Source organism: Bactrocera tryoni, chromosome 5, assembly GCF_016617805.1.
Source record: "Bactrocera tryoni isolate S06 chromosome 5, CSIRO_BtryS06_freeze2, whole genome shotgun sequence".
Taxonomy (NCBI): domain Eukaryota; kingdom Metazoa; phylum Arthropoda; class Insecta; order Diptera; family Tephritidae; genus Bactrocera; species Bactrocera tryoni.
The window spans coordinates 42,611,677-42,637,110 of record NC_052503.1 but is presented as its reverse complement, the minus strand read 5'-3'; the positions used below and the strand labels follow the sequence as shown (position 1 = coordinate 42,637,110).

The 25,434-nt window shown below is 36.2% G+C and overlaps 2 protein-coding genes across 2 annotated transcripts; one reads left to right on the top strand and one right to left on the bottom strand.

Moving 5' to 3' along the window:
* Positions 1-1,219: 1,219 nt before the first annotated feature.
* On the bottom strand, positions 1,220-12,072 carry LOC120777762. The gene is made up of 7 exons (XM_040109265.1): positions 10,739-12,072; positions 10,474-10,679; positions 7,385-7,557; positions 7,258-7,320; positions 4,973-5,156; positions 4,757-4,904; positions 1,220-4,690 (listed from the first exon to the last, which is right to left on the bottom strand). Exons 1-7 carry the CDS (start codon positions 11,671-11,673, stop codon positions 2,464-2,466), a joined length of 3,936 nt encoding a protein of 1,311 aa, XP_039965199.1. The 5' UTR covers positions 11,674-12,072; the 3' UTR covers positions 1,220-2,463.
* A 2,722-nt stretch (positions 12,073-14,794) lies between these two features.
* Positions 14,795-20,661, top strand: LOC120779135. The gene is made up of 7 exons (XM_040111338.1): positions 14,795-14,896; positions 14,954-15,186; positions 15,244-15,886; positions 17,816-18,043; positions 18,314-18,470; positions 18,670-18,809; positions 20,416-20,661. The coding sequence occupies exons 1-7, from the start codon at positions 14,795-14,797 to the stop codon at positions 20,659-20,661; spliced, it is 1,749 nt and encodes a 582-aa protein (XP_039967272.1).
* The last annotated feature ends 4,773 nt before the right edge of the window (positions 20,662-25,434 follow it).

Below are 25,434 nucleotides of genomic sequence, written 5' to 3'. Positions count from 1 at the left end.
ATTGGTGCACCGTTGTAAACTCGGCTTTAACTCCCTAAGCGGTGTCTACGCCAGTAAAGGAGAAGACAAAGCGGTGCTGAAAATGAATGAAACATAATAATACAAACCTAATTTATTGGTTTCTTCCGAATTCTAAATAAAATTTTGAATTTTTCGCATTGATTTATAGTATTTGGGTTTTTATTTATTGTTAATGTATTTTTTAGACATACTCTCAGCAGTACATTTCACTTTAGCTATAGTAGATATAATATGTATAACAAATTCAAATGCTAACAGTCTACATATGTACATACATTTATTTATATGCATTTAACTACATACTTAGAGTAAGATAATTGCAATTCGTTACAAACAACAATTTATAATTAGAATCAAAAATCTTTATACTTTTATATTTAATATTTATCATATATTAATTTTATTTAATGTATGTATGTATAATATATATGCACCGGCATTTATTATTTATGAATACAGCTTCTTGTAGTAAAACTTAAACTTATGGGTCACCTTAACAAATTAAATTTAAAATTAACAATTAATTTATATAAACATATAAAAGCGCTAATTTTGCTCAAACATAACCGAACCAACACCTTTACATGTACAAGTATGCTCTTATTTATTTAATTATATTAATTATATTAATTTATTTATATTATATTTATATATTATGAATACCATTTTTAACATTATATATGTATGTGTAGGTATGTATGTAAGTGTGTAACTGTGCAAGTTTGTATATTTTCTAATGCAATAAAATCAAATCTTGTGTACACAACTAATACGTACATAAACAAACATATATAACATTATATAATGTCTAGGCATAACACTAAATAATTATTAATTATGTTCGATACATACTTAAGCCTAACAACAGATGCATACATACATATGTTATGTATATATGTATCTATTTATTATATATTGAGTATGCTTAAAATCAGTTCTGTAAGTTTTATCAATTTAAATTTATAGACACCGAAGTTATTTCTTGAAACATATAGTACATCAATGTAGTAGAGTAAATTGTTTATTTGATAAATAATAAATTTGTATATTCATGTGTATGTTGCTTGGCGAACTTATATAAAATCGTAGACAAATAGGTATGTATATACAAGTATATAGTCAGTGAACTCTAAATATGTATATCGTCACCTCAAATGCAAAACAACGTAACATCACTTTTCATAAGTTTACAAGTGAAGGAAAAACGATATAATAGAAACCAAACCAAACAAAATGTGTATTTTGGTTACAAAATGGTTATATATTGGGTATATTGGGCAGCGGAAGCTTAAAAGTTGAATCGTAAGCAATAAAAAACTAAATTTCGAATTTTTTGATGAGACTTTGTTTTGCATCTTATGTGACGATATGTGTATTAATGTATATATGCGAGTATAGATTTTTCGAAAATCAAAAATTAAATAAATATTAGTATGTTTTGTGGCTGGTACGAGTATATAATTATTATGTATAGCATATGGTATGTATATACTTTACAAATATTAATACGTTTATGAGCATTTGAGACCATTAAACAGTTATCTTTATATGGCAAGTTTAGCACTGAAACGTTGGGAGCTGATGGACGGCTGAAGTGATCGTGTAATGGACGCCAATAACGAACGGGAGAGTTAACAAAATAATGCTCTACTTGGAAGTGCTCGTGTTCTAAAAAATCAATTGAAATAGCTTTTCAAATATTTAAATATATATTTCAATGGAATGAGAAAATCTGAATGATGTGTATTCTAGAAAATCATCAGTGATCCTTTATTAAAATACGTTTTTACTGACCTATAAAATCAATTTATTAAGTCCAATGGAATTTTCGATTTTTTCATTCGTTGTTCCGGGTATGAATTCACCAGTTAAAAAAAAAATCAGTAGATAAGTATGTACATAACAAGAAAAAACTCAACACAATGGCATAATTTTGGCCGAGAGAACTTTAAGTTTTCCATTTTTAGCTTACGAAAGGAATAACTGAACAACTTTTTAACTTACAACTTCTTATGCACCTTGTAAGTGTGGTTTGAATTTCTGACATGCACACTAAACATTTATGCGAAAAATTGCCTTTTATGACCTAAAATCGAACATTTCCTAATCAAAAAATTAAATATATTTTCTTGGCAATTATTTTAAATATTCACAATTCTTATGTTTAAGCAAAGAAACCCCGCGCTTTTAATAGATTTCAGCTTTTATCTCACATCATCTCTTCATACAGTAAATAATGGATAATTTTAAAGCTGTAGAGCAGATGAGTTTCAAAAATGTTATGTTTACATATGTATATTCTATATCATTCTCTGAAGTATATATAATAGCAATTACATGCACCTTTTGTTCTCACAAAATTCAAGAAACATTTTCAGCTTTCAGATATAATCTTATTATACACATACTTTGCTAAACCTCGTTTTATACGAAAACTTCTTCTCACAAGCATTTCCGTTCGTTATTGCCACAACCACCGCCACCTAAACCTGGCCCCTTGCTCCAGTCTCGTTCATTTGGGTGCACATTTACTTCTATGCGGTCGCGTGTTTTGATGCCATGTTTCGTTTTTGTTTTGCTAGCCGAAAGATTTGTGGGACGCTGTGCCTGCGGTTTGTTAATACGCGTATTTTGCTGTTGTGCGGTGAATTGACAAGGCAGCGTCGGTTGCGGATTGTCATTAATCACTTCGTAGTGTGCCTCCGATGAGAGTATCAGATCGTGTATGTCTTTTGTAGAGCGTCGATGTGCTTCCAAACTTTGTGATTCCGAAGAGTAAGGAAACTTCGCTACGAAGTTGGGCAACGGTACACCAGTTGTGCGTGGTTGCAGCGCATTTTCACTACCATCATTATTGGGTTTGATTTTACCGCCTTCAAAATTAGTTTGACCAAACTTATTGCTACACGGTGTGGCCGGCGATAAGTCGGTGCATTCAGTCTGAGCTTCGGACTCAACGGAACACATGCTTTGGCGTGAAATTTCTTTTTGCATTTGGTTAACTGGTGTAACATTGCCGCTAATGTCTTTTGTATTGTGTGTATTCAAGTTTTCCTCGTAGTCATTGCTACGCGTCTGTGGAAATGGAAGACGACTCCGTATCGAATTTTCGCGTTGACCAAAACGTTGTGCCAGATAATCCTCATTGGTACTACTACTATTTTGACTACAATTGCTGTTCTGATGCTGATGGTGATGGGTAGTCTGGTGCGCCTCATCATAGTAGTTATCGTTTTTTAGCGACATATTGCAACAACTGCTAACGTCGGCAAAGTACACTTCTGACTCGGCGGGATCACCGGTAGCATGCATATCTGCAGCTATCACAAGTGCATCAGACTCTCCAGCGGCCATGGGTTGGGTTACAGCGCCTACCTCACTATTCGATTGGAAACCATTGTTTTCAATTCCACAATTACGACGCAGAGTTGCTCTGGTGCTGACACGTGTGGATGTACGACCACCTGGCGTAGTCATATTGATCTCTTCATTACACAAACTGGCATTGATCTCCTCCATGCATTCATTATCGCCAAGAGTTGACTCTGACACCTCGTTAGCACAGCTTGTGTCGTTATTAGAGTTGGCCTGTTGCAAGGCAAGTCGTGGAGCTGGCTGAGGATTTGCATTACCAATGATGTTGGCTTTGGCATTATTGTCATTTCGTTTTTTGACCTTTCGTGTGGGCAAAGTATTGGAAAAGCGATCTCGCATGTTGCATCCGTCACTTTCTGAAGGGGTATTCTCATATTCACCACCACCTGACTTTGACTTCATATTATCTTCACCACCGCTGCCACTACCGCCACCGGCACCGCCGGTTGTACGACGTTTTGCCAAATTACGACGCATACTGGCGGATGGACAGCAATTGTTGACATTGTTAACTTGATGTGGTTGTTGTTCCAAGAAAACTGAACGATGATTTAGGCAAGGCATGCGCTGTTCAGTAGACTCACCAACGATATTTTCAGCGGACATATTGCTATTACTGTGATTGATATTGTTGGCAATAGTTATATTATTGCCACACGGATTCGGTTGTATGTATTGATAGTAACCACGACGTGCGGGACTATTAGGATCACTGTACGGGGGTGGTGGACCCCAAACACCGTAAGGCAATGCCCCACCAACAACATTAAAGGCCGGCGCCGTTGTATTATGCGCCACGCCTTGTGCAGCATCGGATTCAGTCATCATATTATCCGTGACCACGGGTGCATTATTTGTGAAACCATACTGTGAATCTGGGCTTGACGGTGTTTGACGAAACTGCCTTGCATTGGGCACTGGAGAATTTCTTTGCCAAGGCATACGTGGCCAACTCCAACCAGTCGTGCGACTACGTGCGCCAGTGGCACCGCCATGACCCCGGCATGTTGTGCCTGAATTGCCCATATGCAAATCATCGCCACCCGGATTTGGTGAGTAAAAATTGCCTGGCGGTTGTCCCGTCCAGAACCGTGGTTCGCCGTTATCATCCCAAGGATATGCTGTTGCTGGTAGCGGTACTTGCCGATGCAGATGACATTGTTCACAACAGCGACAAACCGGTCCGCGACCACCGCCCATAGCGGCCATATTTGGCGGTGGACCTTGTTGGCTGGTATATAGCGAGCGGCAACGCAACTCCAATTGCTCCCAATACATCTTTTTCCGCTCGTGACTGCACATAGAAAATATATTATAATTTCAGAATAAAAGAAAGTCGGTGAATTTTGTAAGCACTAACCTGAGTAGCTGATAGACGAGCATACAACTAAACACGGCAACCAAGACGCCTGCTACAGAAAGCCCAAATATAGCGCGTAAGCAAGAATAGAGGGAGCCATGTACTACTCCACAATCAGACAGTGAATCAAACACTAGGCGAACACCTTCTAGCGATAAAAGGGACAAAAAATTTAATTAGAATTGCATACGTTTAAAAAAGACAATTTAAGAGAACCTTTGTCCACACGATCCACTTGGGACTCGATCATATCGGAATAACAAGTGCAAGTTCGTGTCTTTTGTGCATATTCGCACTCACGCAGAGCCTGCAAACGGCTCATGTGCAGGACGGTTGTTGTGACGGTCACAAGCGCACATGTCAACGCAGATATTAGTCCACAAACACCGGAAAGTTTAATCTGAAAGGAAATATTTGTAGTTAGTGCTTGGTTAAGAAATTAAAGCTAATGATTTTCAATAGATACATATATGTATGTAACTATGTCTTAAATAAATAACCTCGCCAGCTCTCCTGCAGCTTTTAGGATGGTGGGGACAGAACCATGTATTGCGGTGGGGTCCCACATTATAAAATAGCTGCTCCGCATGGAGGAAAGAGTGATTAGACAAAGATACTATCAACAAGCAATAGGTATGCGCCATGCTAAGCTGCTGTTGGGAGTTTACAACATAGTACTGCAGCTGAAGAAACACCAATATGGGGAATGCCTGCTTTTACAAACTGCTGGTTTTACGAGATGGAATCGGAAACTACAGAATACCTGATTCTAGATTGCACAACAATTTGTAGACGCAGGCTCAAGGCCCTTGGATCCATTTATGTATAACCTGAATAACACTGAGCAAGTTCCTGGAATTCGTCGGAGTGCGGGGCCTTTGGGAATACATGTTATGGAAGGGAGGGCATAATAGACCTTAAGTCGCGGTGCAAACCTAAGATGATCCTATTTAGGATAAGAATATGAATACGGGCTAAAGTTACATCATATATGTATTCTTACATATTGAATTACATAGTTCATGTTTTACGAACACGGCAATAAAAGTAACAGTACTTGTGCTTTACTAGCAAAAGACCAAACCGTTCAAGCTAGGGATTTGGTATTGCTTACAAATGAGGCTACTACTTCATAAAATTTTTTCTACGACCTTTTTCAATAAGATTTTTAATGTATCTAGTCTGTTGAATAAAACTGAAGGCAGACTTATAAACTAAAGAAATACTTATAGTTATTAATTTTAACATCGGCTGAAAAGTCGTAGGGCTAACAATTTGGTCTAACTTTAATCTCGACATCCAAACAGTCCAACAGATAATCGATGAAAATAATTCCATGTGAATCCCAAAAAACTGACCGTATGAACTCCGACAAGGTAAACTTTGTTTGGATAGATAAACCTTGTCAGACTAAAAATCTTTCAAACAAGGTAGTTAAAGGTTACTATATTGCTAACAAAGCGAATTTTTGAGACTTTTGCTCAATTTTGTAGAAATAACCCAGTTGAATCCATAGTTGAATTTTAATAGCGCAAAAAGGAATGAAATAGCTTTATCTGATTTTGATCGGCCAGTTTGAATAGCTACTATATGATATATGTATGTGCCCAATCTAAACAGTATGTGCAGAGATTGGAGCACTGCCTTGGATAATAATCTTTATGAAATTTCGTCAAGATACCTTGACAAATAAAAAAGTTTTCAAACACTTTAATTTGATAGGTCAATTTGTATGACAGAGCCTTGTACAAGTGTATGACACATTAGTCCAATCTAATAAATTTTTTTGGAGATAATAATCGAGAAGCTCATGAAGATATTTTGTCAAAGAAAAATTTCCATACAAGAGCTTGAGTTTGGTCGTCCAGTTTGTATATGCTATAGTTTTCGATATCGGCGTTTCCGAGTTGGGAAAAAAGGAAATGTGAACATTTTCACACCAAGATCTCAAAATCGACTAAGCTTGTCACGCCGATAATTTATAACGAGAGAACATTTCGGTGAGCAGATAATTTTACGTTTTGAGCCGGTCGATTGGCCACCAAGATCGCGTCATATCACACCGTTCGACTCCTGTGTGGTTATTTAAAGTCTAAAGTCTCTGCGATCAATCCCGCTTTGATTCAGGCTTTGGAGCAAAACATCACGCGTGGCATATGCCAGTTACTAGTTGAAATGCTCGAAAGAGTCATCTAAAATTGGACTCAACGGATGGACCATCTAAGGCATAGCCGCGGCCAATATTTGAGAGCTAATCTTCAAAAGATAAATGCCAAAGAATGTTTTTTGGAATGATAATAAATGTTCCTCATTAAATTTGAAGTTTCTGCTTTTTCTTTAAAGTAGGAAACCTCGATCATCCCATGTATGTATATTCTTTTTTGGATCTCCGACATTTCTTTGTGAGTGTTATAAACATTGTGGCAAACTTAATATACCCTAGATCAACAGCTCTGAAAGCTCGTTGATACCATAAGTACATAAATGTTTGAACGTCTTACCAAATAACTGTATCGATTCCGCCGGCGCGCCAAGCATATTATGCAGACTCCAGTTAAGATCAACTAAAATAAAATAACAAAAATTAATATTTGCATTGTATTACACTAAAGTATAGAATTCACTTACCATTGTTGCTGGCACAAAAGTGGGTACCGTTTCGAAATTTCCAACGGTAATGGTGTACGAGTGCAATAGGAAGTAAACACCTAGAAATAAAATGCCTAGAAGGCACGAAAAGCCACCGCAGATGAGGCACCATACAACGTATTTCTTTATACCCGGACCATGACGATGAGGGCCTATATAATAATTACAACAAAAAACAAATAAATAATTAAGCAACAAAATTTAAAAAACAAAAAAGAGCATTAGTAAAACATTAAATAATAGTTAAGTAAATTGAGCTAACCCAGCGTAGGCGCGGGGGCGACACTGCGTAGTGGATCAGGCTGTGGTATCCAGCCACAAGGCGGCGGCACACTATACTGTACAAACTGCATTACAGGATAACCGTGCATACTGCTACGCGTTTAGCTGTGTGGAATGCAACACGACGAACACCAAAGGAATTTATGCAACTTAAATTATTTTTTTTTTTACTTTTGGATTGCTGCTGCCACATAAAGCAGAGAACGCAGCTGGAAGCACCTGTACAAATTCACATTTATTCACGTCAATTTAATACACATGAATAGCTCGTCGATTTGTTTAGTACAAATATTTTTAACTAACTAATAATTAACTATTTCGCACATTATTTTTTTGGCACAATACGAACACATCATTCACATTTTTACCGTTAAATAAGTGAAAGAAAGACTTTTAAATATTTTGTGGAAGTTAAGAAAAAATTTTTGTGTAAAATTTCGTTGGCTCCAATTTTCAGTATCTATACACAATTTTAATGAGTATCGTAGCGAATATCCTTTCGCACTTTCAACTATCCGTTGCCATACTTATTCTTAAACGTTCTGCCCACATACTGAATGCCTAAACCTAACCGAGTTGGCGCAAATACAGCGAAAGCTTTCTTCGTTAGCAAAACAAAAAGCTTTCCTCTGTCAGACACTTGTTCGTTGTGTCCTGTGCTTTGCACCACGCGTCACATCCTTCCTTAACATGTACACTTGAGGAATTTTCTCTTAACGCCTTCGATAATATTCATAAACAAATGTGTTTACGTTGCCCATCTATACACACAAGACCTGTGGGAAATCGGGCTGCGAGTAATGAATGTACGGTATTGGTAAATGAAAATACAAGTATGGAGGAAAGTTGTAAAATGCAAGTAATAATAGTAAAATGAATTAATTTATCGAAGCGCGAAGACTACATGACATGAACATGAAGAACATAAGTAAGTTTCTTGAGGATTGTGAAGATTTTATTCATCCTGGCAAACTTATTAAACTTTATTACTTTCAAAGAAATATTGCTTATTTTCCTTCTCAAATCACTGAACTTTAAAGCATTTCTAACACTTCTCCATATTTTCCTAAATGGTAAATGATATCCTCCAAGCGCATGTGCAGATCATAAATGTGTAGGCTTGTCTAACTGCAAGCAGAGTCAATGCATTGAGTTGACATATGCTCACAGTTACAAATACATATGTATGTTTATGTACACTAATAGCTAATTGAGCATAATGCCTATAGGAATTGCAACTCACAGACATCTTAAACACTTTTACTCAGCAGCGGTTGATGGTCTTCTTTTTAATTGGTCTAAAAAGGTTATTATGTTGTTTACATTTTGTTGTTGTTATTTATGAATAAATTACATGTTGAGTCCAAAAATGCTCCCACAAAGTTTGGAGATGAATAAAAGTCTTGTGGTAGGCTCGATTAGCGAGACAATTATGTTATTATAAATACAAGTGTATATTGAATAAAAGAAGAAGCAGTGATCTTTTATAACTCTTAAAGTTGAGGCCACTGACTCCGAATCTCGGTAGTAAATTTTAATAATTTCGATTCGTTGTTGAATCGTATTCTTTCCATGATGAAATAGCAAACCTTACTGAAGAGAAATGTCAAAAGAGCGAGAAAAAATGTGACGTCGTTTCCCTATTGGTCTACTTTTGTAGTGTCCCTATTGGAAAACTCTATATGTGACCTGGTCTACGGAAAGGGCGCTTAGGTGTCAAAAAATCAATTTTCACTTTTTAGTTGATTCGGATGGAAGATGAGATGCTGTTTATTTTTAACAGCTGTTTCCCAGAAAACTAGTTTTCGCACGTTAGCTCCCTCGTAGACCAGGTCACATATATGGAATACTGAGGCATAACCATGATGAAAAAAATTCCTCTTACACTTGTTAAAGCTGGCATATCCGTGGAAAGTGACGAAGCAAAAGCGCTTAGATGCTGTATAAGGGTACTCTTCTTCATCGACGCGACAGTCTAATATTAGTTCCTCGAAAATGACTAAAAGGACAGTTAGCTTGACATGAAGTTCACAAATAAGTTTTTTTTTTCATCATTATGGACCTGTAATGTTAACGGAGGAGAAGAACGACCATTTATCTGGCAGTGGTATACATATTTGAAATATATTTAATATGGAATACTGAGTCATGAGTGGACATGTCTTGTCCGCTTGTGAAAGCTGGCGCCCCCGTGGTTTTTTGAGCAATATCAGTCGGCGATTCGATTCTTATTTTTGAAGAGAAATCACGAAGCGAAGTCAGGGAGCGCTTGGATGCTACTTATATATGGAGATGATTCTCCTTCAAGTGTGACCCTCAAAAATTGATACGTCCGAAATGGCGACACGAAAGATAATGTGACACAAATTCACCAAGAAGGTAAAGACGCTCCCATCGGACGGCAGTGTCATCGTTTTCTGGAACTCACAAAGTGATTTGTTCGATATTGATTTGTACACTTACGGAATAACAACAAGGACGAGCAAATCGATCTTATCAAGCAGAAATATACATACCATACATATGTACATACATATATAGTAATTTAATATAAGTCTATGTTACGGCCAAACTACTAACTCATATAACTGATTAAACATTTTATCGTTCGGCTTTTCTGCTCAAGTAGAACGTTATTTAAACATAATCATGTTTAATTTAAAAAAATGTAAATTAAAAAAAAAAAATGGATTGTCCTCAAATTTCATTTATGTGTTTGTGGAAAAAATTGAAGCGAAACTGAAAAATGAAATAAACATTTTGTAAAATTAATTTTTTACACCTACCATTTCCCGTTATTGTTGCATTACGCAATCGAGGAGGAGGTGGCGGACGCGGAGGCAGCGGTGGCCGCTGATCATCAATAGAGTCATGGCCCACTTTGCTATCACCATCGCTGTAGATTTCTATATGGCTAGAATTATAATGGCAATCACAGCTTTTATCAGTCGCCAGTGCTGAATTCTGGTCTTGCATATGGCACCAAGAGTTCCTGAAATGCACGTGTATGTTAAAAAATATATTTTGAACTAAACTTTTATAGAACATTACATCTCGTTGCTGGCGTGCTTGCAAGCACCACCCGTCTTCTTCTTCTTCTTAATCATGGTACTATTGTTGTCCGACTCACTGACTGTGATTTCATCAGCACCTAGCATGGCTTCCAACTGGCATTGCTTGTGATTTTTCAATGGCGAGGGATTATCTAAAACATCTGTGTCCAAATTGTCATCGCTCGCAGCCGTTTTAGTATGCACAGCGGCAGCTTCGCCGGCGGTCCCCCGCAGTCTTTCCGCGCCACAAGTACATTCTAAATCACAATCACAGCTGATATTTAACTGGGAGTTATGCAGCACATTCAAGGGTTTCTCCTCCGTACCCGATTGCAGTTGCAATGTTTGGTATGAGTGATTTAATAACGATTGCTCCGATTGCGCTTTGGTGGGTGGCTGCGTGTTGCGTTCGCGATCGCGTTCACAATCCGCGTCATCATTTGATTGACAATGCACCTGCACCACAATTTTACTGGAGTCCTCCTCATTTTGCCGCTGGCCAATCGTAGCCGTCGAGGCCGAAATATTTTGCTGCTGATATTGCCTTTGATTCCACAATTGTTGTTGTTGCTGCTGGGCACCGCACGAGCAATGACAATGACAGGTGACTTCCGGTAGTCCAGTCAGTTGTTGCGCATGCAAAAATTGTGCCTGTTGTTGTTGCTGTTGCTGCTGCGATCGATACGCCTGTCCACCTATGTGATAGTAATATGGCGGATATTGTATGTAATGATATTGATGCTGTTGCGTGCCCACTGAGGATGCGCTATTTTCTGCCAAGCTGCCACTGGAAAGGTGATGATTGGATGCGTTTACGAAATTCGACGGGTAAGAATGACTGGTGGACGCATGTTGTCGCAACTCCAAGTCTAATTCATCGATTGGTCGGTGTTGTTGATTCGCTGAGTTTGAATTTAAATCATTAGAAGCCATGTTTTGTACTATAGGAGCCTTTGGTTATCATACTCGTATTCTATAATTGGCGACCGAATATCTCGCTTCAATTGGCAAAACTAAAAGAAGCGCACTTATGTATTCACCACATAACTTTCAGAAGAACACAAATTCACAATTCGGACGTATGCGTTATATGCACGTAATTATAATTTCATTGCACTCCTGCACTCAATACTCCAATTCTAAAATGTTTGTTGATCTTACGTTGCTCTGCCACTAGCATGCTCCCACACGGTTGTTTGCGTCCATTGTGGCATTAAACCGGTTTGACCCTTTCATTAAAACCACACAACAATTTATTTTACTGGCTTTCGAACGTGTTCCCAAGTCGTAACAATGACTCTATGGGAGCAGCCGTGACGAACCAGGCACGCACAAGTATTATTGACGTTGAACTCTTGCGAAAAATTCCACGAAATACCAGGTGCAACGGTGCAGGCACTCACACAATAACCAATTGCACAACTTTTGTAAATAAATTAATGAAATTCTACTCCAATTATGATAAATATTAACAAAGAAAAGCACAACTTCCACTTGAAATGTAATTTCTTTGCCAAACACCGTCACATAATATGAGCCTTGCTCACCGACGACTTAAAGTAGACTGGCTACTCAGTAGATCTGTTGATACTCGCCATACATACATACTAGCATAGTCTGTGGGGAGCATAATATGTGTAAGAAGTTAGAAGCCAGCGCGCTCCTACTCATTTTCATTGACTTCTTTATACAACTCTTACTCTCGCTGCTCTTTGGCATCTCTTCGTTGCGTTCAAGACACCAATTGTTGATGCCTTCAAATATATGGTGCGTTTACTTTGCTCGCTGCCTGCTTAGCATCGTGGCAACAGCAGTGATTTTTCTTCTTTTAATCAGCACCTAAAGGTACCTGGACAATGAGAGAGGTAGTCCAGAAATTGCTTACTGTGCAACATCGAATGCATCAAAGGTATGCAGGTATGAATGAGCATGCACAACAACAATTAGTTTGGACTTTACAATACGATCTTATAGTAGAAACGTGAAAGCAAACCAATTTGATTATAGAAACGGAAAACACTACTGACTATGAACTAATGTTTTAGTTACTGAGTAACAGAGTAGCCCTCACCACTTCCATCGTAGCTCATGTGAAGATTTAGCTGTATATACATATACCTACATAACTACTTATGTACATATAAATTAAATTCGTTTTGTTAATTAATTTCTATGCACGACGAATTAATTTCTTCTAATCACCGCAGAAGGATTATAATTTTAGCCTCACCTGTTTAAAAGACTCCGCAATATTTTCACTAGGAGTGGACTAGTAAAACGCAACATTTGAGCCGGGTTCCGGCTACTTGCGGCATTTCACACTTGGTACTATAGGCTCGGGTATAGCTGAAACTCCTAACCACCTGATACTAGACCGTACAGCAGTCTGTAGATGCAGATAAAAGGCCCTCGGATCACATCTCTTCAATAGCAACCAACAGGATACTGGAATTTATCAGTGTGCTGGGCCTATGAGATTCGTTGTGACAGAAGGGATGTCACAGTAAATCTTTGTGGTATACTATAATATTAATATCATTAAATGTGTGGAAATAGAAAGAACCAAATATTTATAAAACGATAGACGGTGTTTTCTTATTATATTTAACATACATTCTGTCAAGAAAGTATCGGGAATTTTCATTTCCCCCTCTCATCTCCCGCTTATATGGAAGACAGGTAAATTTTTTTTCTGGATTGATATAACTGTCCTTAATTATGATGCCAAAAATTAGCGCGATCTGTCAACCAGCGTGTTTACAGCAGCTGTTTATGTTAGTCGACCTCAGTAGTGTTTGTCGAATTTTACAAAATTTTTTAACGTATGTATTTGTGTTAAATTTTGGGCAAACACTCAACAAATATCATTGAACAAGTACCGAAGCTCCCTGATTTAGGTCCATGTGACTTTTACCATTCTTCACACTGAAATATCCACTTCGGGGAACACACTTCGACTCAATTGAAGACATCAAAACAAATTAGACGCGAGAGTTGAAGACCATCTCGGAAAGAGCCTATAACAAAATGTTTTGACGATTGGGAGAAGCGTTGGCACATGTGCATCGCTTCAAATTGATGAAAATTTTAATGAGTGCTTCAAACGATTCAAACAATTATAACATTTTTTTGAATTTTTTTCAGCTTATAAAGGGTTATCCATTTCGATGTTCTCTACCTTTTTAAGAAAAAACTCAGAAACTTTAAATTTAATGGAGAATTTTTATTATCATTCGAAAGAACATTCTTTGGCATTTATTTTTAGAACATTATCTCTTTCAAATGTTGGCTACATCTCAGATGATCCATCACTTGAGTCCAATTTTCAATGACTCGTTCGAGCAATTCGACTGATAACTGGCGAATGACACACCTGATGTTTTGCTACAAGGTCTGAATCGAAGCAGGATGTCCGCCTAGACTTTAGACTTTACATATCTCCACAGAAACATCTACTACATCTTACGTTCTCACCGGCATAATTTTTGATGAAATATGGACCGATGTTTTAACCGGCTCACAAAACATACAAACCGGTTTTCGACCCAAAATTTTTTCAGCGATGAGGTCCATTTCTAGCTCACGGGTATGTAAAAAACTGTCGCGCCACGACAACTAACTATTTGATGCCTGAAATTCAAGCTCGTGATCTCGGCGATATTTGGTTTCAACAAGATCAATTGATGGATTTATTGAGAGAACAACTTGGAGAGAAGATGATTTCACATTTGGGCCTGTAGATTGGCACCAAGTTCGTGTGATATCACACTGTTAGACTTTTTCCTGTAGGAAGATCTAAAGTCTAAAGTCCCGATAATCGCACTTCAATAAATATACAATATACTGTGCTCAAAACTATAAACCAATTTTTGAGGCTCTATTGCTTGTTGGCAACATTTTGAAGGAAATTTGTATATGTACGCTTACATATGTACCCATATTTGTTCATTTGTTTTGATATGTTATGACTTTATATAATTTTGTCATTTGTTTTAAATTATTGAAACTTCTTATTCGATCAATTGCGCTAAATATTCATTTATACTGAGAAATCATGAGTAATTCTTCTAACGGTTTGCTAACAAAAAATGCAACGAATTTCAAATTGCACACACGGACGCGCAGGCACAAGCAGTACGTGACGAGTGAAATAGAGGTAGTTTTTTATATATAAACACATATTAGTCGCATAATAACTTTTAAACCTCTATAGATCAGCTGCTTTCGACCAATAGGCTTAAATATAGATCCCGACGCTCACTGTCAACTCGTTCGTCACAATGATCACTGCAATTTCGATACGAAGCTCATCAACTATTTGGAGTTTGCCGTTTGTACAATGAAGATCGACAGTTTACCTTGGTTTGGCGAAGTCGGATATATCGTCTGTTCCCTCGTCTTGCTCTTGTTTTTCATATTGTCCGTGTTCGTAATGACCAGGTGGTTGTAAGTACCTATGTGCATACAAAAGGCCACTTAATACTTTCTAAATGATTTTTGCAGTATTTTACCAAATGTGCTTACCTTGTGTAACTGGTCTACAATTAAACCTTACCACTGTGGCATCCTTATTGTCTCAACTCTATTCATCTTGCCGAATTTATTTAAAAGTTCGATTATTTGCAACTCACCAAAAGAGATATACTCTCTTTTTCTCACGGAATTGGGAAGCAAGACGTTTACCATGTATATTCTGGGATTGGGATTGATCGCAATTCAAAGGAATTTGCATGTCTCACCATTTCACTGCATCGTCAGTCTGTTAGTGATCTTGCTTGGAAATATTTACGTATATATCTTAATAAGTTTTAAAAGTAAGAATGATATTCTGCCCAAAGACGAGCGAGCAGATTTAAAGTTGGAATGGCATGCCAAATCGTTAATCGTCGTTTATTTGGTTTATCTTTTCGCTCAACTCTACGATCCATTTAAATCGGTGCTTTCGAGAAGTAGTACGAATGTTGACGTTATTCCTGCGCCTGAGCAAATCGAAAGTGAAAATGTTATAGAGGATCTGCTGGACGAAGTGGTCACTACTTTGGCGGCGGGTCATGGTGACACCGATAATTCCCCTTTAAAAACGAATTGTCAAAATTTTTACGGAGACATTTTCGGAAGAAAGTGTATGATCTTTAATATCTTATTTGTAAGTATAAAGAACGTATAAAAAGGCGTATACCAAGTTTAAGCTTAGAAATCCAGTAAGATAATTAAAGAGGTGTTTTTGAACCATGAGATTTGAAATTTTTAAAATCGAAGATTTCAGACGTTTATATATACTATCGTCACCTAAAATACAGGTGTAAAAAAAAATGGTGCATCCTGGTGACGTTGATCCTGATCTACTGGTGGTCTGAAAAAAAAAATCAAATGAAATTCTCAATCTGTAAGGATTCTGTTATAGTCCCTACCTCAGGGACCACGGAATTTTTTTTTTTGAAAAATGGCGACTGCCTGAAAATAAAAATTATTTTTTACGCTTTTTTCTGAAATTCCTGAATTTTTTTTTTTAAATATTAAAAACAAAAATTTTGACACGATGCTGGTAGGAACGATAAAGGATTATATAAAGAAGGTTCTCACAAAATTTCAAGTAAATTGGTTGTATAGAACTTGAGATAACGCCGGTACCATGTGGAAAAAAGTAGTTTCGAGAAAAATGCGAAAAGTGAGTCAAGCCGAACCGGGCTAGGTACTGCGTCACTAAAATAACTGTAGCTCTTAAAATAATTTAAATTTTTAAAAATATATTGGAGGATATGTTCTTAAGGGTCTAAACTTTAAATATATGAAAAAAATCGAATTTTTCAAAATTCTAGAGTAGAATATCCCCTTAAAAGAACTCATAACGACAGTGTGAACCAAAACTGCTCACGTTGCAGGGTACTAAATATATGGGCCCCAGTATCCATAGTTTATTTGTGACCGAAAATATCGGTCAATATTTGCGATATACAATTGAAATTCAGAGAGAATCCTTTCGTGATAATAGTAACTCTTTGTACCAAAATGGGGTTGAATAGGGTCAATACTTCCCTGAGCTTCCATATATGTACATACCTAATTTAAAGATTTTCGAACTTCCAGGTGACTTTATACTGCATATATCGGTCAATATTTGAGTTATCTCAACGAAAATTACAGAGCATAGTTTACTCATAGCAGTGTATCTTTGTGCTTAAAATAGATAAAAATGGTCGAAAACTTCACCTGGTCCCCATATCACTAATATCAGGATTTTCGAACATCCGGCTGACTTTTCTCCATATGGTGATGGTATGTGAGGTACCTTAATGAAACCGAGGAAAAATTTTTTTTAGTATATGGCATGATAATAGTTAAGAGATAAAATCGGGTCGTTACTACCCCAACTCCCATAGACTACATATTGGGTAGTCGAAAAAGTCTTTTCGTATTTTGTTTATAGATGTCCTTTCAGTCGCTACCAATCATGCGTACCATGTGAAAAAAAGTTACAGCTGTTCAAAAATGTGTAAAAATAATGAAGAAATTCGCTATATTTTTTGTATAATTTTTGTATAAAAAAGGGAAGGATGCCACGCAAGCCACCAATGAAATTTGTGAAGTTTACGGAGACGATGCTGTATCAGTTCGTGTAGCACAACAATGGGTCGCTCGCTTCCGTTCTGAAAATTTTCCTGTGTAAAATTTTATTAAGATCATGTAGTAGCTGGCAAGCAGTCTTGACAACCGACTTTGAAAATACATTTGCGTTTAAAGTCTTAAGTGACTATATACATAGCTGACCTCAAGCGCGCAAGGTAATATCTCCACAACTTACGCATTTAGGACATCTTTGTAGAGATGTATAGGATTAATAAGACAATAGAAAAATCGACTTTTCGAAGCTGATTAGTCCTGAGAAGTGCTCGGAGACAACTGACCAATCGGTGCGCGCACTCTCCGAAGTACAATCGCGGCGGAAGAAAATCACCTTCCGGACAAACTCTGAATGTGTAGTTAAATGTGTATATTGGGCCTACAGCTATTTAAATGATTTATATAGACAAGCATTGAAGTAAATATTATGTTAAATATACATATATACTTTCAGGCACCCATGTGGATTATACTGACCCTATTGATTCCTGTTATAAATGAAAGTTCACCTTTCCAAGGTTGGAATAAATATCTGTTATCTGCGAATCTTATGCTCATATCTCTGCCACTAATAGTATACATAAAACTGGAAATTTGTCTTGTATTTTTCGCTTTTGGATTTCTAGCCGCTATTATTTTACTTTTTAAGGCAAGCGCTAGGGAGCCACCCAGACTGTATAAAGTAAGTATGCAACTGAAACTCATGCAATATAAAAAGACCAGCGGCCATTTTAAAAAATCTCGCGATATCCTCATTATCACTTTCTAACTTTTCTGGATTTAATTAGTACAATAGTATTAAGTAGTATATCAACACCTCAAATGTTGACGAAAATCGTTTTAATCAGAACATATAGTCATTGATTACTTTCTGAGTACTTTTAAGCGGCTTTTTAACAACACTTTTCCAATTTATTTTTATACCTTTGTATATTTTCTTGCCAAATTCAAGGCCTTTAGTGTATTTGGATTGTTTGCTGCTTTCATGATTTGGCAGTTACTTACCATGGAAGCTGATACTTTAATTCATCAAAGTCTTCAGTATCTAATACGATGGAATCTCGATGATGTTGCCGTTGCGAGTTCTTCATTTTCCAGCAGTGTAACAGGTAAACATAAATACATACATATTTGAACATACAATTACTGAGTTAGTGTTGTAAACTAACTGTAATTTGTAAGATTTAAACTTGTTTACAATTGATAATATTATGTGACAGATTTTGATAAACTTTCATTTCAAAAGATAATTTAGGTAATCGAGTTATGGCATATATTTAATATATCTTCAATTTCTTTTCTTTTTAGAAATGATATTTGTTTATGAATTAATAAAATACGAAGAAGTGGATATTGCGCTTGGTCTCGTCACTGGCTTGGTTGTATACAATACAATCGGTAGCTTCCCTGCCATGGTCCTCCAGCCTTGTTTTGATACATCATCACCTGTAAGTGGGTGTATTATTTCCATATACTTATTATATATGTAAAGGGTGATCCGTTTTGAGGTTCCCTACTTTTTTTTATGAAAAAACACAGAAAGCTCAAATTTAATGAGGAATGTTTATCAGCATTCGAAGAAACATGCTTTGACATTTATTTTTTAAAGGTTATCTCTTTCTAATGTTGGTCGCGGCTCCGCCTCAGATGGCCCATCCATTGAGTCCGATTTTCGATAACTGGTTTGAGCATTTTGACTGGTAACTGGCGAATAATACCCGTGATGTCTTCTAACGATGTGATATCACACGATCTTGGTGGCCAATTGACCAGCCCAAAACGTGAAATTATCTGCTCACTGAAGTGCGTTCTCCATAAACCCATTGATTGATGTGATGTGTGGGAAGTGGCGCAGTCTTGTTGAAACCAAATATCGCCGAGATCACGAGCTTCAATTTCAGGCATCAAATTGTCGGTTATCATGGCGCGATAACGGTCGCCATTGACGGTTACATTTTCACCGGCATCATTTTTTAAGAAATATGGATCTGGATGAAATGGCAGGTCTTGATTCTCTTCAGGTTGCTCATTATCCCAAATGCGGCAGTTTCGCTTGTTTACCAATTCTTGGTATACCAATTGAGCCAGAAGTGGGCCTAATCGCTGAACAAAATTGGCCAGAAAACGTCGGATCTTCTTGGATCTTGGCTTCAGTTCTTGCACAAGCTGTATTTTGTATGCATTTAATTTAAGATCTCGACGTAAACTGCGCCAAGTCGTACCATACGTCAGTCTGAGCTGCTTCGAACGGCGCCGAATCGACTCTCCACGGTCTTCGCGTACACTTTCAGCTACGGTTGCTAAATGTGTGCATGAACGTTATCTATTCGGTCAAATATTATCTAATAATGAATGCTGGGTCTCAAGATGGGTGATGGTATTGCGAATAGTGCGCTCAGTAGGCCGATTATGTTGAAATGCCAAAAAATACTGAACAAAAATAACAATACACTTAACACGAATCACACGTGATCTGTCAAAAAAAAATTATGGGATTGACTTATACGGTATAAGTAGAAAGAACTATAAGATAGATATTCAAGGGATAAGGAAGCTATAAAAATGAAAAGTGTCACGTTTTGTTTTCCTCATATATTATATAGGAAACTCTGATCAATGAATTATGGCAATCAGCCAATTTCTTTCCTAACTCACATATACCATATAGTATAAGCACAGCAAATATTATATTACAAATTACATTTAGTATAATGAGGTTTGGTGTCAAAACTTAATGAAACCGATCATACTTTCATTGACCCTCACATGTCTAATATAATATATATTGCTTATTATGCGAATTCTCTGAATAAAATAAATTATGTTTAGTATAATGTAATTCAGTCTCGAAATTGTGTGATATTGATTCACAAATTCGTGTTTACAAGTTCAATCGGTATAAAATTTCGTCAAATAACAAGTTTCGAAATTATTAGTAATATTCACACGATTTTACTTCGTACAAATTGTGAGAGAATATAATTTTCGGTTAGGCCGGGAATAAGCTCTTCCATACTTTTTTTAATTACATGTTTACTTTATATTTATTTGCAGCTTTTCATCACTAACAACAATTCTACCATATACGTGTTTCTGTTCCTGATGATCGGTTATACCTTTATTGCACTAAGCATTTCTAATTTTGAATTGCGCCGTAGCTTTGGTATTTTTTTAATCATATTTTACACTATGTTCTTTATCTTTATAATATTGTCGGCCTATGAATTTATACACCCTTATGGCTCCCAACATTCTTCTACAGTTCTCTATGATTCTTTGACACATTCTAATTGGTCATAATAATTAAAATTTGTGTACAATATACGAGTATAAACAAAAGTAAATTAAGTCAATAAAATATTGTTATAATCAGACGATGCCAATCTCTTTTTTTAATAATGTTAATTAAGATTAAGTAATATAGCGACAAGAGGCGCTATATTTTTATTAAAACTGCAACCCAGACGAAGAAGAGGCCTTGAACTAATCCAAATGTACTATTAATATTGGAAATTTATAATCGAAATTTTTCATTGGGTGCACATCGTTCTTCAACAACCAAGCCTTATGTGACTACGAAAGTGAGAGGTTTATTAAAGTGCCTGCAATTGTAGGCGTTCTAACAGTATACTCTCTAAGAGACATACACGCCGTAAGTAAGAGTATCTCGCCTTGAAAGGTGAAGTAAAAGCATCTAAACACTTTCTTCTCCACTATCGTGTATTATGCCGACAGAATATTAAGGAAGTTATATCCTCGGTAGTTAAAGACCACATACCCTCTTAGCGGCAGGGGAGAGCGACACACCAGTCGAACTTTTAACATCTATACGGTTGGATCAAAAATTACTGGTGGAATGGATACAGGTATCTATTGCACGAAGCTAGATCACCGGCAACCCTTCAAACACTCGGAATACTTCAGTATCTTCCATTTAAGCGGTTGCATACATACTGAATTCAGGGCCACAAGGGCATTCCGGGAAACGAAATGGCCGGTGAGACTCTTTCTTTATTGGCGTAGACACCGCTTACGCGGTGAATGGCCAAAAACGATTCTTTTATATATAGCTCAAGCAGCTCACGACTTCTGGTCTTTGACGAAGTATCCCGTCCGTTGTTCCCTAAGGATGTAAACTAGGTTTTGGACCCGCCACGCAAAAAAAATTCCCAACCAAACCAACAAAAAAGCCGGTTATATTGCCAGAAGTGATATCCACTTGGTTGCCAAACCATGTGGATATCCTTAAGTACTTTCAGGATCGCCAAGATCTTGTGCAAGGGAACGGAGGAAAAAACACGCATGCTTTTTACTCACACGATCTCGAAAGGACGGTTGTTGGCCTAGTCACACGTAAAAACTTACATATACGAGCTGTATGGGCATTATTATCCATGACATTTTTGAAAGTTGAAAATGCATGGTGGTAGGTGTGAGTGAAATCTATACTTCTGTTTGGCCTTGCCTGGAACTCGATTTAGAAATCTAAAAGCTTTGCAAGGGGCTAGATGAAACGACAGAATTAGATATTAAGTATGTATTAAATTCAAAACTGCGACTCGTATTAAACTAACCCCCATCTGCCATTACAAAGGATCTGTCTATGCATGGCATGACAGCTAGCTGGTATAACCTAACCGAACCTTACCTCTATCCTTGGCGTACCATGCGAATTAGATGGAATTAATACTAGCGGTCTCAATTAATTTGTGACAGACTAAAAGCGCTTTATGGGTGTCTTCATGATGAATACTTACTAAAACTCCGAACACATCACAACGGATCGATGTTTTGAAGTTGAAACTGTGTAACCTGTACGAGCTCCGATTCACATCCGCCTAAAAATTTTCACTTCAGTAACAAAAAAATCAAAAATCTTTCGCTGTAACATTATATACTACTATGGGCAAAAAATAGCAAGGCTTTATACATAATTTTAAAATTCAATCAAATACACTTGTGCCAACGTTTTTTCCAACCCTCGAAACAGTTGTTAAAGTAAATTTTCGAAATAGTTTTCAATGCGCGTAGCGATTCACGCTTAATGTCTTCAATTGGCTCAAAACGGTTTTCCCGGAGCGGTCGTTTGAGTTTGCTGAGAAGCAGAAGCCACACGGAGCTTAATCTAGCGAATACGGTGGTTGCTGCACGATATTGATTGAAAATTTGGCAAAAAGCTAACGACGCATAAGAATCATATAACATTCATTGTGGACAGTTTGTCCGGTCGGAAGAAATTCGGTGTGCACCACACCACGATAATTGAAGAAAACTGTCAACATAACCTTGATTTTTGACTTGCTTTTTTTCGGATTCGGCTTATCTTTGCCATTGATATTCGGCCGACAAATCGTTTGTTTCCGGGTCGTAAGCATAGATCCAAGACCTCCTTTGAATAATTTGTGCCAATCAAAAACACTTGCACGCGACAAACAAATATCTCCGAAGGCCTTTTCCAATATTCTGAACGTTTCGGCACCAGAAAATTGATTCCGCAGACAAATGGAAGTTCTTTGTTGAATAATCTCATCGTAAAAGTCGCCGAATGCACTTTATGTACTTCAGAAAGACGAGCGTATACCAAACACTAATCATTACTTTGATGGGACATTTGATGCGCGAAATTTAAATTAAAAAGTCGTAATATTTTTTGCTAATAGAGAATAGAATATAGAGAATATTTCTCTGTAAAGCTTTTAAAAAATGCCATTCACGAGATTTACCTAAATACAAACCTTTTACTTTATGTTCTTATGCATAAGTGTAAGTATACATTTAAAATCTTATTTTTGTAAATTGTTTTTATTTTTAGTGTTTATTAAATTCGAGTATAATCAACATTTAACACTGTAACATACATAACTACGCGCCTTATATATGTATTTTCGAATAATAATTCATTATCAACAATTTTGGAATTTGGAAATGTTTGGCCATTGATTAAGTATAATAATTGTATAATTAAGTTCACGTTTAAAATTTTAAATATAATTTTGAAAATTAGTTGGCAGAATAATACTAACAAGAACTAGCTACGCATTGGCTTATTTAAGCTACTATAATTAAAGAAAACCTTTCCATTAGAATATCTAAGCATACATCTACATAATTTATTACCACAAATATATTGTATTCGAACAAAACTCCAAATAATGTAAGTTTTGAGCAAAGCGATTAGATATATTCTGTAATAAGGTTTTAAAGAAGGACGCATAATATATTTAATATAATTAAATTAAAAGCTAATTACTTTTTCATAAAAGGTATTATTGGACTTAAATTTATTAGTTCCGCACAACTTGACATACAAAGGCTATTTCGAAAACGCAATAACATACAATTCATTACAAATCCTTTTACTTTTTATTAATATACTCTACTCTTATACTAGCGTGGTTCGCTATATAGTTTTTAATGTTTTTTTATATTCGTTACTAAAAAGTGAGAAAGCCTTCGAAAAATGTACAAATTTTTATTTAAAAAAAGTACAAAATAGTATTTGAAAGCATAATACTGCGGCTATTAAAACAATTTCAGTCGGGCTGTCAGACTTTAAAATTAACTGAAAGAAATATGTTTTTGTTAAACAAGCAGGTAAAAGTTTGGCTAAGTTCATTATATAAACTTATTATACAAAATTATCCAAACAAAAAAATATACTAATTCTATCAATACTTTCTTTTTATAAATTATTAATAATTTTTTATATTAAATTATTTATATTGGGCAGATCTGTTCTGTCTAAAAAGTGTTATTAAAAAATTTTGAATAACCCTCGCAAATAAATTTTTGAATGGGCCGGCTTAGTATTGCCTGTACTTTTGGCTGTACAATAATTTTTATCTCCTCCATTGGTCAAACATGGATTTACTAAAAGATTATTAGCCTTTCCTCCCAATTTTTTTCATAATAAAGAGTTTTAATGATCCTCGAACATAATTCAAAATTCTTTAAAACTAAAACGGGAAGTCTTTTGCGATTACGGGGACACTCTTCTTGGCAAGCGAACAACCAAAAGTACATATTGAAATGAAATTATTGTAATTTACAATAAGTTATCACCTTAAGATATTGTATTATTATCTGCACAATCGTTATGGTTTCTACTCAACTAAGATGGGTGAATGAATAATAGAATCATATCAAATTGAAGGGGTAAAAACTCGGAAACGATCCGGACCAGAGTGTAGTGCTTCGGTGATCCATATATAAGTTCTAAAATATCGTCAACAGAGAATACAACCGAAGTGCAATGATATAGTCTTCATATCTCATAATATTCAAAACCCTTAAAGTAAACTTCAGTGTCCTAAATTTCCCTGGAGACGATCAAATAATCTCATAAAATTTTTATTAGTGTGAGTGTCAGCGAGTTTTGTCGGCTGCACTTGCAGTACTTTGGATATGCTAGATGAAAATCGAAAATCTCTAAAGCACTTAAAACTGTACTTAATTCGAATAATAATAGTTGAAAACAGTGTTTGAAACTTGTTTGCCTCTCGACTCTATTTTTACAAGTCTGCCATCTTGTAAAAAAATATGTAAAATGTTTAATAGAAACTCGAATAAAGATTGATATCCCTTTTTATATCTTAGCGGGTAATAAAATGGCGGGTTTAACACGAAGTTTGTAACAGTAGAAGCAAACATCGAAGACCCTTTAAAGTACATATATGTATAAATGATCAGCGTCACAAGCTGTGTTGATTTAGCAAAGTCCGTCTGCCATCCCTCTGTCTCTCTCTTTATAAACTATATCGTGAACTAGTCCCTCAGCATTTCACCTATTGATCTGAAAATTTTCATATGATCTCCCCAAAAAATTGCTCATTTTTTTGAAACCGCCGTTATCGGACCACTATAGCATACAACTATTATGTAGACTGATTGATCAAAATCAAGTTCTTGTTTAAATTTTTTTTATTTGACCAGGTAAATAGCATAGCTTATTGTTCAAGGCAGGGGCACAATCTCAAAATATATTTTTTGACGATTTTTACGATGAGTGAAATTATTCAACAAAGAAGTTCCATTAAATTTTGTGTGCGGAATCAAATTTCTGGTGCCGAAACG

Coding starts and splice junctions, on each gene's coding strand:
- LOC120777762 (XM_040109265.1), bottom strand. CDS start 11,673: ATGGCTTCTAATGATTTAAATTCAAACTCAGCGAATCAACAACACCGA. Junction 7,321..7,384: donor CTTTTGTGCCAGCAACAATG/GTAAGTGAATTC, acceptor ATTTTATTTTAG/TTGATCTTAACTGGAGTCTG. Junction 5,157..7,257: donor GGAATCGATACAGTTATTTG/GTAAGACGTTCA, acceptor ATTTCCTTTCAG/ATTAAACTTTCCGGTGTTTG.
- LOC120779135 (XM_040111338.1), top strand. CDS start 14,795: ATGAGTAATTCTTCTAACGGTTTGCTAACAAAAAATGCAACGAATTTC. Junction 15,187..15,243: donor TTCGTAATGACCAGGTGGTT/GTAAGTACCTAT, acceptor TGATTTTTGCAG/TATTTTACCAAATGTGCTTA. Junction 15,887..17,815: donor TGATCTTTAATATCTTATTT/GTAAGTATAAAG, acceptor ATATACTTTCAG/GCACCCATGTGGATTATACT.